Source organism: Pelophylax lessonae (assembly GCF_965119305.1).
Source record: "Pelophylax lessonae genome assembly, chromosome: 1".
Lineage (NCBI taxonomy): Eukaryota > Metazoa > Chordata > Amphibia > Anura > Ranidae > Pelophylax > Pelophylax lessonae.
The window spans coordinates 464,191,978-464,204,927 of record NC_138768.1 but is presented as its reverse complement, the minus strand read 5'-3'; the positions used below and the strand labels follow the sequence as shown (position 1 = coordinate 464,204,927).

The window sequence follows — 12,950 nt, the reverse complement described above, 5'->3', positions numbered from 1 at the left end:
GTAAGTATGAAAGTAAAAATTGTGCTGGTGTCCAAATATATTTGACCTACCAGATCTAGAGCTGCATGATTCTGGATAAAATGAGAATCACAATTTTTTTTGCTTTAAAGATCACGATTCTCAGCGTAACATCTTTTTACATTATACAAAGAAAATTAGGCTAACTTTACAGATCGCAATTTTTTTTAACGATTAATCGTGCAGCTAAGATCTCTCTATCTCCATCTCACACATACTCAGCAATGCTATACTCTTATGATAATTAAGCATAAGACCATAATGAACTTCCAAGAAAAGGATTTTATCATGAGTAAAAAAAGAATCCTGTGTAAGCTTTTATTCATTGAAGGACACACAAATCCGACATATGGAATGCCCAAAAACAGTCCAAATGAGTGGTGGGTAACAGCATACAAAAATCTAACAGACCCAGCAAAAAAAAAAAAAAAAAAAAAAAATGGAGCAGAAGGTCCTGATGATCTAGAACGCCCACAGAGCATCTCAGGTTGGATTACTACATCCACCTTGACCAATCCAGAGCTATAAAGATCAAAGAATGACCTCCATCTTGATACTGCAGGGCAGACAAGGAATACATTTCAAGAGAGGAAAAGCATTGATCAGGCTGTACTGATCCTAGCCATTATGCCCCGTACACACGTTTTGATAAATCGTACGATTAAACTCGCTTACGACTTTATCGCACGATAATCTGATCATTAGTACACAGCTTTCGACAGCGTATCACGATAGTTAGTCCACCAAAATCCGAAGGGACAAAGGAAAAGTTCTGTCGTACAATAGCTTAGCGAACGACAATCGTTTCATCAGAACAGTAAGCGTCCGCTAAAAAATCGATCGACAAAATGCCACGCATGATCGGAAACAGGAAAACGCAGGGGGTCACACGTATATGACATCATTTCTGATACGTAGCTACACAAACTTTTTCAGAGAATCGTACAAACAAAATATGATGGCAAGTACGCAGAGTTGGTTCGATTTTAGTGCCATGCAACAATTTGTGAAAGAGTCGTCGTACGATTATCGGAACGTGTGTACGGGGCATTAGAGTCACATAAAATCTATGGAGACAAACCTATAAAAAGTTTTTTATTCAAACAGGTTGTTCACATCTGCTATGCCCACCTGTGACAAGACTGGATCCTGATTAGATAACCCATCAGTGAGAATTTACAACCTTGTAGGGACAACCAAATTGCCCAGAGCTCCAAAAGGTTAATAGGAGATGGGATTCTGCTGGCTTCCAAGTCTCCTACCTTAACAAAATGTATGGGGATTACCACCCAGCTCGGCATGCTGGTATCCACTGAAAATCCTCCAAAATATTGGAAGAACGTATTTCCCCCAACTCCAAAACTTGATTCATGATGCACCAGGCCAAAGATAACCTGGTACTCGGTAACCGGTGAATAGGTTTGTGCAGAGACTCAATTAGTCCCACAATGACAAGATGTCACAGGTTGCAGGGGCCTGGAGTAGAACTGAGTAAACAGGACTATCTTGAAGGAGGCTACCATCAGTCCCATAACTCCATGCAAAAGCTTAAGAGCTGATTGACTCAAGACCGGTCTGGGAGCAGAGTTTGAAAACTTGCTGGAAAAAAAAAAAAAAAAAAAAAAAAAAAAAAAAAAAAAAAAACTTGCACTTGAGTTGCATCTAGGATACTCCAAGCGATGAGTTAACTCCATCACAGGCTTCTGAATATCAAATATGGGATGAACGTCCCCTTTTGGTTTGGATTAAAAGTCCCCAAAAACTGACAGTTATTGGGGCAATACCCACCCTATCCAGAAGACCTGAAAGGTCTGCTAACCTGTGGTCACCCAAGGTGGATGTAAGACATGAAGTGGGAAGAGGGCAAGTGGAACTCTGGATATAGTAGCTGGTTTACAATTGTTATAAACTAAACACATAGTCAATACTATTTGTCCAGATGGTCGCAATATCTAACAAGTGTTCCTTTACTATGGAACAGTGGGGACAGGTGTCCCTTCATGCTAAAAGAAATTATCTATAGGTTTGGGTGATCTAGATGGTTTTAGTCAGCCTGGAAGTAAACATTTCCTGGTCTTAGAAGTAGTGTAGAAACTAACAAACTGGGCACTGGATTCATATTTTCTAAGGGTCACTGAAATGGTCACCAGTCCCACTGGCTCCTCTGTCCTGAGGTTTTTGTGCACTTTCAGAAAGCACACCGAAACAGACGAGCCTAATAGAAAGTCTATGGCAAAGCACAGCTAACCCACATGAAAACCGTTGGTACATTGCTCTGCACCTGCACTGCGGGAGAACTGCACCAAATCAGTGTGAAAGGGGCCTTAGTGAATGCTAAAAGGAGCTTGGTAGTAATGTAGGGCAGCCAGCAAGTGCTCCAAGCGGTCAACAAACAGGGTAAAATGAAAGAGAAAACAAGATTTTTGAAACATCTATATGTTTATCTTTGAAATCCTTAAGAAGCGATTCTTGTAGAAGATGCTCCAGTGCTTAATTCTTAATTTGACATTGGGCTGAAAATGTTTAGGTGGTGTAGATAGATGCGGTTTCCAGTCTCTGTACAGGATATCAGAAACTATTTTAAAGAGGACCCAGTCTAGCTTGGAAGCAATGGCAGCTGCCTGTGACTCCCCCAGGGGCAACATGATCTAACAAGGATTCTTTACACTCTGCAGGCCACCCCCGGAATGGTTAGGAGGACCATGCACTGGAGGGCCCGATCATGGCACTGCTCCCCTTATGACTGGGATCCAATATGTAAAACTGCTTGGCAGAACATGGCTCAGAACACAAGCTAAAATCTTGGGTACTCAAGAACCTACCGCTAAAAACAGGAGAGGTTAAAAAAGGCAGGAAGCAAGGCAGCAACAAGAACTAACTTAACTGCCGTCTCTAGCAAACTGGTACATTGGCAGGAAAGGGATACCTCACACTGAATGGCAGGAACAAAGTGCAGAGTATGTGCTTGTGAGACTACACGTTCCACAGCACTTTAACTTTAGGGAAAACAAATAGGAAAAAGGAATAATGGCACCCAATTGTTCTAAAGAAAAAGCTCCATAAGCGCCACCCACATGGCCTACTCATAAGATTTCAGAGACAGGGGTACACCAGGTGCTGTGCCATGGCTCTAGAAAGCACTCCATGGCTAACCGTACACAAAGGTCCGGAAAGCAGATAACACAGAGCCCAGTGCCTGAAGGTCACATTTCAGACAGGCGGGTTCTGGATACAGTCTTGAAAATGAATGCTGAGGATAAGCCAATCTGGATAACTGCATAAAGAAACCATCTTAACCACCATGTAAAAGTGGTAATATTTGGTAATTGTGGTAATTATGGTAATATTTTCTCAGTAGAGCTGGAGGTAGGGCATCAGGCTGGTTTTATTTTGCCAGTGTCAATCCTCCTGTGGGTGGCAGTAGAATCCAAAAGTTTCTGAATCTTGTGTCCCTCAACAAATGGGAACAGGACAGAATAGTTTCATTACTCCTCTTACTTCCAATTTCTGTAAAAAAGCAACCCTGACCTTCAAATGAAATGCAGGCACCAAGTCCCTGGCTATTCGGCTCAACACAGCCATTCTACCAGTCAAAGCCCAGGCACATAATGGTAGTGTCGAAATATGCCTACCCATTTCCTGCATATTCTTACTGACCAGTAGCGCCTTGTACACAAAGAGTATTGGACAAAATCATTTTTTTTGCGGGTCTACCGAAAATGAAGAGTTTAACTTAAATTCTTGTACGACAGATTGTAGCTTCGGAAGAGATGTAATGTATTGTATTCTTTTGTTTCCAAGCAAGTGTGGTCTTGGTCACTTGATTTTTTTTTTTGGACGAATACTGTACTGAGTAAAACGAATATAGTTTGTTCTGGTATCATACGAGAAGCTGTGTACCAAAAATCAGATCATACTATTTTGTAAAAAGCTGTGTTTTTGTCCAATTTTCTACTAGGCACAAGGCATAAAGGCAGCCCATCACAATGATAGGCCAATAGAAATGTATGGAGTGTAGAAGGCTAGAACACTAGCAGTTAAGTTTTGAAGCTTTGTTAGTCCGAACATTTTACATTTGAGGTACATTGCCTTCTATTCCTAATGCTACAAAAAGAAATTACCCAATAAGAAGTATAAAATATGTAATCCAGGCGTCGCATCATTCCCAAAAAGTGAAGACTACCTCCTTTAACATAATTAAATGATAACAAAAAGGGACAAGGGCCCAGTTTAGTGTGTTTGTAATACAGTATCAGACGCGTCAAGGTAAAGAGAAGAGCACACTGGATGCAAGTTTATTTCCTTCCCCCCCATCAACAAACACTACAAGTTTATATGTTTCTCCTTTTAACAGCCTCACAATCCAGAAAACATTAACATACACGGATAATGGAATTCAGTTCTGGAGCAGTCACTTGCTTTGCTCTCTCAATGGCTCCCAGGACTTGTTGCTGATGCTGCAAAGAGAGAATTAAGATCAGTATGGTGATAGACTGAAATAATCAAGCATGTATTAAATATAGCCAGGGCAAATTTACAAATGTTTTACTACACCAAGGCAACGCATACATTTAGATTAATTCATTTTCAGCTAAAGCCAGATAAAAAAGGAAGAGGAACTGTATCACGCCTATTTGTTTTTAAGTTTTAAAGTTTTCTATCCCTTATCTATACAGTAACATACCTCCTGGGAGAGGTAAGGCAAAACCTGGGCGCAAATTCCATTTAACCTTTTGACAATTTCAGCCTGGAAGAAAAGAAAAATGGTTATACCATGCATACAAAAGGTGAAATCAACAAGAGAAATACTGTAAGGCTGGGTTCACACTCGTGTGATCACAGACCTCGCATGTGATTCGCACCGCATTGCTGTGCAGATCACGTGTTGTCTGTGCGATGCAAATTCAGCCATACAAAAACTGTATGGCTGAAATTGCATCGCATTCGCACCAAAACGGTGCAGGACCCTTTTTTGGTCCGCACTGGAATCGGATCGCATGGGTGTGCATGAACTGTGGTTTGTGAACCGATCTGGGGGGTTTCATTAACTCTGCGGTTCGCAGATGTCAGTGTGAACTAGTGTGCAATTCAGGTGCAATGCCGTAACCGGCACTGAATCGCAGGGTTTACCGCCATGCACCAGTGTGAACTGGGACTTAAGTGTCAATCTTTCAGCCATTTTCTACACATCACCTTATAAAATGTTAGCATTAAGGTTAAACTCTAGGTTTACCTTCAGGTCTTCCACCGTTTTACTGGTTCCTCTCCTGCACTGAAATTGCTTACTTTGATTTTACCACACACATTGTGAGCTTTTCACGATGAGCAGTAGAAAGTACAGAAAGTCAGAGCCCACCTCATTTGCTACCTGGTGGACATAATCTCTTGCCACCTCAGCATGACTTTTACTGGTCCACCCCTTTTAGTCATTGGGTTTCAAATTTTCAGTCCAAAAGTGGAGATCACACCTGGGCGTTACCAAGGCTGCACTGCATGCAAATACAGCCTTTCTAGAAACACCCACTCCTCAAGACAGACACCCACCAAAACATTTTGATATTTGCATAACTCCACGTAAGGGTCCATTGCTTGCATCAGGGCTGGAAGCTGTTTGGATACTTGCATATGATGCATAATTTACTATCCGGCAACACTTTCTGTAAATTATCTGCAGTGCATGTTTTTTTTTTTTGCCTTTATGTACAGGCACCTTGAAAACCAAAAAATAAAAGCCTGCATGCCTAAAAAACTCTAGACTTGTGCAGAAGAAGCAACAAGACTAGAGCATATTCCCAAAGGCCATAATAAAGTGGGACCACAATCAGCTAATTGGAAAGAGGTCAGACAGACAACAGGTGGCCGTTGACAAAAATAGAACTGCAAAAAAAAGGGGATTGGAGAGACCAGACTTCCACCCCCAAGGAGTCAACTAGGGACACCGTTGTTGAAAATGAAAAAATTATATATTGGAAAAAAAAAAAAAAATATGATAGAGATAGATATATATATATATATATATATATATATATATATATATATATATATATATATATATACATACATACATACATACATACATACATACATACATACACACACATACATACATACACAATATATCATTTTTGAATTTTCAACAATGGTGTCCCTAGTTGACTCCTTGGGGGGAAGTCTGGTCTCTCCAATCCCCTTTTTTTGTGCAGAAGGCATTAAGAGGAATACAAATGCAGGATGCCATTATATTTTTCAGGAGGGTATGTACAGTCCCTTCTATCAGTCATGATCTCTCTGGACTGCATAGGAGAAATAAAAAACAAAAAAGAAAAAACCTTACGTTGGGGTGGAAAAGGGGGAACCAGGGAAGACAAAATCTATGCAGATTAGGCTTTAACAGATATTAAACATCTAACTTGGCAACCTAAAATGCCCTACATCCCAGGCATATATGCATTTTAATAAATCTGGAGACCAGTTTTTGTTTTAACCTTGGATTGCAAGCATAATTCATTCCAGAAACATGCTTGTAATCCAAAGCACTCTTGCAGCAAAGTGAATTTCCCCACAAGACCCAATGGAAACTCAGATGATTCATTCCACAACCATGTATTCACAAGTCCTTCAGTTTATAGTCCATATAAAAAGATTATAGCAATGTGATAGGTTGTGTAACCATAAAATGTCTATCCACAAATGGCAGCCTTCACAAGGGGATTAGAAGCAAAATCCAGCAGGAACAAAGTGTACAAAAGAGGAGAGGCGCCTCTAATTGTAGCAATATGGTTACATTTAATGAAGGTTCAACATTTAGCAACTGGCATGGTTTATGATTAAAAGAGGCCAATCTAAGTAGGCAGGCCTCCGGGGTAAAGCTGTCCATATAAACCGTCCTCCGCACCGCTGGATCTCACCGCTGTCAGTCTGAAATTGTGACCGGAAAGACTACCCTGCAGTAGAGCGATCTGAAAGCGAGGCATGGATCTCAGTGTGGAAGGGAGGATGTCGATGGCGGCATGGAGGATGGTCTACATGGGACAGCTTTAACCATGTGATTGAAAGGGCGAATCCTGTCCCTCCTGGGGGACAGCCCCCCCCCCTCCCTCCTGGGGGACAGCCCCCCCCCCCCCAACTCCCATTCCTTGAGGATCCTAATCAGGAGAGGGACTGCATCCTGAGCAAAGCCAGGAAACATCCTACTCAAAGTTTGAAAACACTACAATACGCTTCTTCCCCGACTTCTCTACTGAACTTCAGAGGAAAATAAAGACATTCCAGGATGTCTGCAGACGCTGTCAGGAAAAAGGATTGCCCTATGGTATGCTGTACCCCAGCCGCCTGAGAGTCACTCATGCTGGAATAAAAAAAGTTTGATTACCCAGAAGATGCAGAGTCCTGGATCTAAACACTACGGTAGTTCTCTTATGGCAGATAGCTGTTGGAAGCCATGGGAGATTTTTTGTTGTTGTTTTACTCCTTTTTTTTCTGTTTGCTTTGTTTCCACTATGTCCACCTTACGGAGGAACCCACAGCTACATTATAAGGCCTGCTTAAAGGGTCTGCAAAACTTTTCTGTATTACTGTTTATCCATGTATGCTAGCCTGGAGTGCTTTTTTGTTATTTTTTCCTCTTCTAGCATATCTCCTTCAGATCTTTACTCCTATGAGAGGGAGTTGGGCATGAACGACGTTTACACTGATTTGGAGGAGTCTTCTCAAGTCTGTCTTCAGATAAGAAACTGACTACACCATTACCAGATAAGAAACTGACTACACCATTACCAGTTTTCCTGTCTCTTCAATACTCTGTTACACTTCTAGAAGTTAGACTTTCTAGTTACTTGTTAAAGGATGGAACTAACCAGCTCCGTTACTTTTTGCTGGTTGGTAGGGTATTGTTTGCTTGCTGCTTACCGTTTTTACTCCTCAAAGTGCTCAAGTCATGGGGTTGCTTTATTTTATCCATATTTGTTTTTGCAATATGCAGATGATCACCAAGTGTGGTGTGCAGCATGGTTGGTCCACTCCCAGTCCCCTTTTTCGCTAATTCCCTAATATTTACCTTAATATGGAGCTCAAATTGACAACATGGAATGTGCGGGGGTCTGAACAATAGATTTAAGCAAGCTTTAAATTTTCAAATTCCTGCAAGCCCACAAGCCACTTTTTTCCCCTTCAGGAAACCGTGGGTGAGGCCTTCCTTCCATGCCACATACTCCAGTTATTGCCAGGGGGGTCTCCATCCTATTAAATAAGTCCCTACAATGTCAAAGTTGAACGTGTCGTCACTGACCCCAATGGCCAATGTTATCCTCCTACTGATTATAGGGGCTCAATTGTTCAGTTTTATGACCTTGGCGGACCTTGAGTCTCAAGTGAGTGAGGCTAAAGTGTTTTTTGCATCAGATCCTTCTGTGGCTTACCCTTCTCTGGAACAGGCTCGGAGATCACTCGCTTTGCACGTTACTGGTGCAACTGCTACTGCAGCAAACCTACTGAAATCAAGATTGTTTGAATCCAGGGACAAAACAAGAGGCTTCTTGCCAATCTGTTGCGATAGTCGGATACATGGAGGAAAAGTTTGCTTATTGCATCAATAACCTTTTCCCCCGGGATCCAGAGCCTTCCCTAAGAACAGCATTGGACCGATTATCGCATTTTGCCTTTGTCTGGGTTGAAGGTGAACTGGGATAAACCTCTGATCCTTCCAGTGGAGCCTGGCGCCATACAGGTAGCGGACCCATCACTCCCGTTACGGTGGACAGATAAGGTCAAGTACCTAGGGGTCAAAATTTGTGTACACTTAACCCTTTTCCCCTTCTCCAGTTCTCGAAGACTAGACTGAAAGCCTGGGCTAACCTCCCTCTTAGCTTAATTGGGAAAATGAATTCTCTTAAAATAAAACCGTTTACTCCACTGTTGTATGTTTTGCACCACTCCCCGATCGATCTCCAAATCAATTTTTAAACTATTCAATTCCCATGTTACTAGTTTTCTATTGGGTTCCAGCCATCTAGACTACAAAGGTCCTGGACTCAGGGAGGTCTTGCCTGCCCTGATTTTCTCATGTAGTGTTTAACCGTGATTTGCATACCCACAACTGGCTTATGTCAGACACCTATAACTCTGCAGTTGCTCTGGAGGCTTCTTCAGTGGGCTCCTACGAAGCCCAGTGAAACACACTTTAGGTGTGCCAAAGCCCACCAACCCTCTAACAATTTCAATGAAGATGGTAATTAAAGCATGGATTTCAATAACTCCCTATGTTAGAAATTACTCTATGGGAGAAACTTCAAAATTGGCCCAGACAGTAAATTGTTAAATGGAGAAAAAAATATGTAGCAGTAACGATCGCCACACTTTACTTCAAATTATCACTGTATATAGGAAGTAATTATGCTAATGAAAATGCGAGCGAGAATGCCATAAAAAGTCAGCTCATGTCTGCAGCAATACTGCTGTATCTTTAAAAGTGCTGTTGCAATCCTCAAATACCATCAATTTTGGAGTATGGGGAGAGAACGCATCCCCCTGCCCAACCCATAAATGCAGCACTATGCCCGAATAAGCTTCAGGAGGTTCAAGGTCTGTCACATTGGCAATAGCATAAGCATTTGCTGACTTTCAGAAATCTAAAATTTGGACTTTGATACTTTAGGGCCCACATACAGTATGGTCAAGGAGTTTTTAGTATGCAAAAGGTTCTCAGAATGCAGTATTGAGAGAATACAGTATCTCAGGACCCCCACACTCATTGGGTACTGCACACATCAATCTGGGCTACATTTGTGGTTAAAGCAAGTCAACTTCAACATCAAAATTTCTTTATTGCAGAACCATTTTCAGTATCCAGATGAGCCCATTCTACTCTTGTTAGAATCCATTTATACGTGCCCTTTGCTTTCCTAAGAACTTTCCTATTATACATAGATATCAATTGGGTGACATTTTATACACTAGAAGCAAGAGGAGGGGCGGCACCCTCAAAAAAGTGGTGTTCACATTTTGAAAACAAGCTTTTTCACAGCCTGTTTTCTTAATTATTCAAACTGATACTTACTAATGTGTTCTACATGATAGGGTGCTAAAAGGGGAATAGAGAGACCAACCAATAGAATCCTTTCTAAAAGTAAAGAAAACATTGTCTCCAGGGTAAAGTTTGGAAGTAATGCAGCTGGAATTTAGTTACTAATACAGAAGCACTTGGACTTAGGAAGACCTTTTCCCTGATAATTGGGCTCAGACTGCAATAAATCTAAAATTCAGCATACAGAAAGGGAAGAGCTCAGCCAAATCCTAAGCTGGATGTGGAATTTTGCAAAACTCTTAAATACAAGTGATCCAAACACATTTGATGATTGGGAGTCTATGCAACTGATTCAGAACAGCTGTGCAGCCAGGTTATTGTGGTGGTTATGGTTTGTGTCTTACTTAAGTGGAAGTTCCCAGGCCTGCAAAAACAAGAAAGGCTTGCTGGAAAGACGTCAGGCAAATAGGTTATAGACATGACTAGTCCCAAGGTCATTGTAAAAAAATGCAGGCATCGTGGGTCATATTGCAGGCATTATACAGAAAAATACAAATGTGTACCTAAATGGCACTGCATTGTGCTTACCTGTTTGTGCATTTCAATGTTCAGGCCATAGGACATCTCATAATACTGAAGAGAACAGAAATTGTTAATATCAGAGAATACATGGATGTATATAAATATGAACTACAGAGACAACAAAACAATGAAAAAAATGGTTTCAGAAATCATTACTTTACCTACAGAGGAAAACATATTTGTCAAATACATTGAGATGGTGCTAAATGATATCCAAATGATGTCCGAGTACAGTAACAGCTTGATCATTTCACAATGGCAAAAACAAATCCTAAAATTTTGCTTCTTATAGCAAACTGCTAAAGAAGTACAGTATCATTATCCATTTCTCACCAACAATGGCAATCCATTGCAAGGATCACTTGACAAGTGATCCTAGCAAGCAAGAGTGAGTAGGCAGAGTCCCTTGAGAGCCGAGGCCCTTATGCACATCGCTGGATCGGCATGGGGCTCAGGTATTAGGGGGGCTGGGGGGAGATGCTGCACAGAGGTGGTTTTTGATCTATCCTTGAGCCTTTATAAACACTTGAAGTATTAAACATTGCATTTGTGTCATCCCTTCCTGGTCCACTCAAGCTCCTAATAGGTGGTCAGAAACAGAGATGGGATTTCTTTACCATATTCCTCTGTGCTCTCTCATCTGGACCAAGTATTACTATTAAAAAGTGTCCATTTGTGACACTGTTTCGAATAAAATGCTTCCCACAGTACACTCTGTCTCTTCACCATGTCTCTCTCCCCCCCCCCCCCCCCCATCTATTCTATATAAAATACTCAGTGTTCCTGGATAGTTTACCCTGCCTTGGGCTCAGGCCGCTTTATTCCAACTTCACCACCTTGCAAACTCAGTTACCCATAAGCTGCGTTCCTGTGATTAACCTATTGGTGTGTGTGGTGTGGTTAACCTATTGGCGACCACCCGCCGCAGATATATTGCAGCAAGCTGGCTCAGCTACGCAAATCACCATCCCCATACATATCTTCTCTGGAGCGATCGTGGGGGCACACGGCGATTCGCGAAGCTGATCTGCGGAGCGATTGCCGCCAGGCACCCGGGATCAAATAAATAAATTTGCTGGTTGGGAGGGTTAGCCACCGGCGGAGGATGATGAGCAGTTGCAATGGAGACTGCGATAGTGGGTTCCTACTAGGCTCTGTTCAATCTCCTGCTCAGTGGCTTCCAGACCCCTTACCCCATTTCTAATTCTATGAGAGGAATCAGAGCTTGGGTGGTAGCAGACAGGGCGGACTCTGGAAGCACACAGGCAATATCATCTCGTGACCCATTGTGGAATAACCCTCAAGTTTCCACACTTGTTTAAAATTCCCAGATTCCATTAGATGGACCAAATATGGGATTAAGAGGGTAGCAGATGTAGTTACGAAGGGTACACTTCTACAGTTTGTGAATTTCATGACATCAATCGCCAGAACTCCCATCTGTTTCAATACTACAATTGTGACATGCATACAATTCTCTATTTGGTACCTCACCAATTACATTGCAAGAGACTGATATTGAAACTATGCTAAGAAATGATTTGGATAAGGCATGGGCTAATATTTATAAGCAGTTAAGAGATACACAGAGTCCTTGAACCTTGCAGAACAGCTTGGGAAAGGATATTTCCCCAGAAGGACAGTGATGACAGACGATGTATGGAATATAAATTTCTTGGTTGGTCTCAACTAGATTATATTATGGGAATGGGAGCCCATACAGAAGTTTTGGCTGGAAGTGGCGGAATGTGTTGAGGTTCCTACTCTGCATTAGACCTAGTATCGAAGTATGTCTCTTGTGATTGGTAGATGCTATAAGTCCAAAAGAGCAATATGTACACTGCTGACTTATTTTTATGCTAAGAAAATGATTGTGTTCTCCTGGAAAAAGCCTACACCCCCTGTCATCCAGGCATGGAAGGCGCTTTTAAATAAAGCACTTTCCTTTTATAATGCTACCTATAGCGTGGTCATTAAGGGGAAAAAAAAAAAAAAAAAACACCTTTTGGTCCTTAGGTGGTTAAACCAGAACTCCAGCTTTTCCTCCCCAAAACAGATGCCTTATGCATGTAAAATGTATCACAACCCCAATATTCCTGTGCGTGACGTGTAACTTAACTCCTTTAGCTGTTTACAGAAGGTTTCTGAGTTTGTAATGTCACTCCTGCTTGAATTTACAAGTTCTCTGACTTTGTTTATCTGTTTTGCGAGTCCTGATACTACATGTCCTGTCATGCTTTGAGCCTCTGTAGTTTCAGGGCAGGCTATAGGAGTCAATTTGTGTGGGTCCAAGGATTACTGTGGGTGTTTCTGGGCCTTCATGTGGGTG

General features: G+C 41.7%; 1 protein-coding gene across 2 annotated transcripts in view; it reads right to left on the bottom strand.

Moving 5' to 3' along the window:
• Nucleotides 1–12,950, bottom strand: part of TLE5 (TLE family member 5, transcriptional modulator) — a 69,631-nt gene that overhangs the window by 15,073 nt on the left and 41,608 nt on the right. For both annotated transcript variants that reach the window (XM_082269355.1, XM_082269356.1), the window contains exons 4-6: nt 10,628–10,672; nt 4,703–4,765; nt 4,401–4,475 (exon numbers count right to left, since the gene is read on the bottom strand). In XM_082269355.1, the coding sequence (XP_082125481.1) occupies nt 4,401–4,475; nt 4,703–4,765; nt 10,628–10,672 (183 nt within the window). The remainder of the gene's footprint in view (nt 1–4,400; nt 4,476–4,702; nt 4,766–10,627; nt 10,673–12,950) is intronic.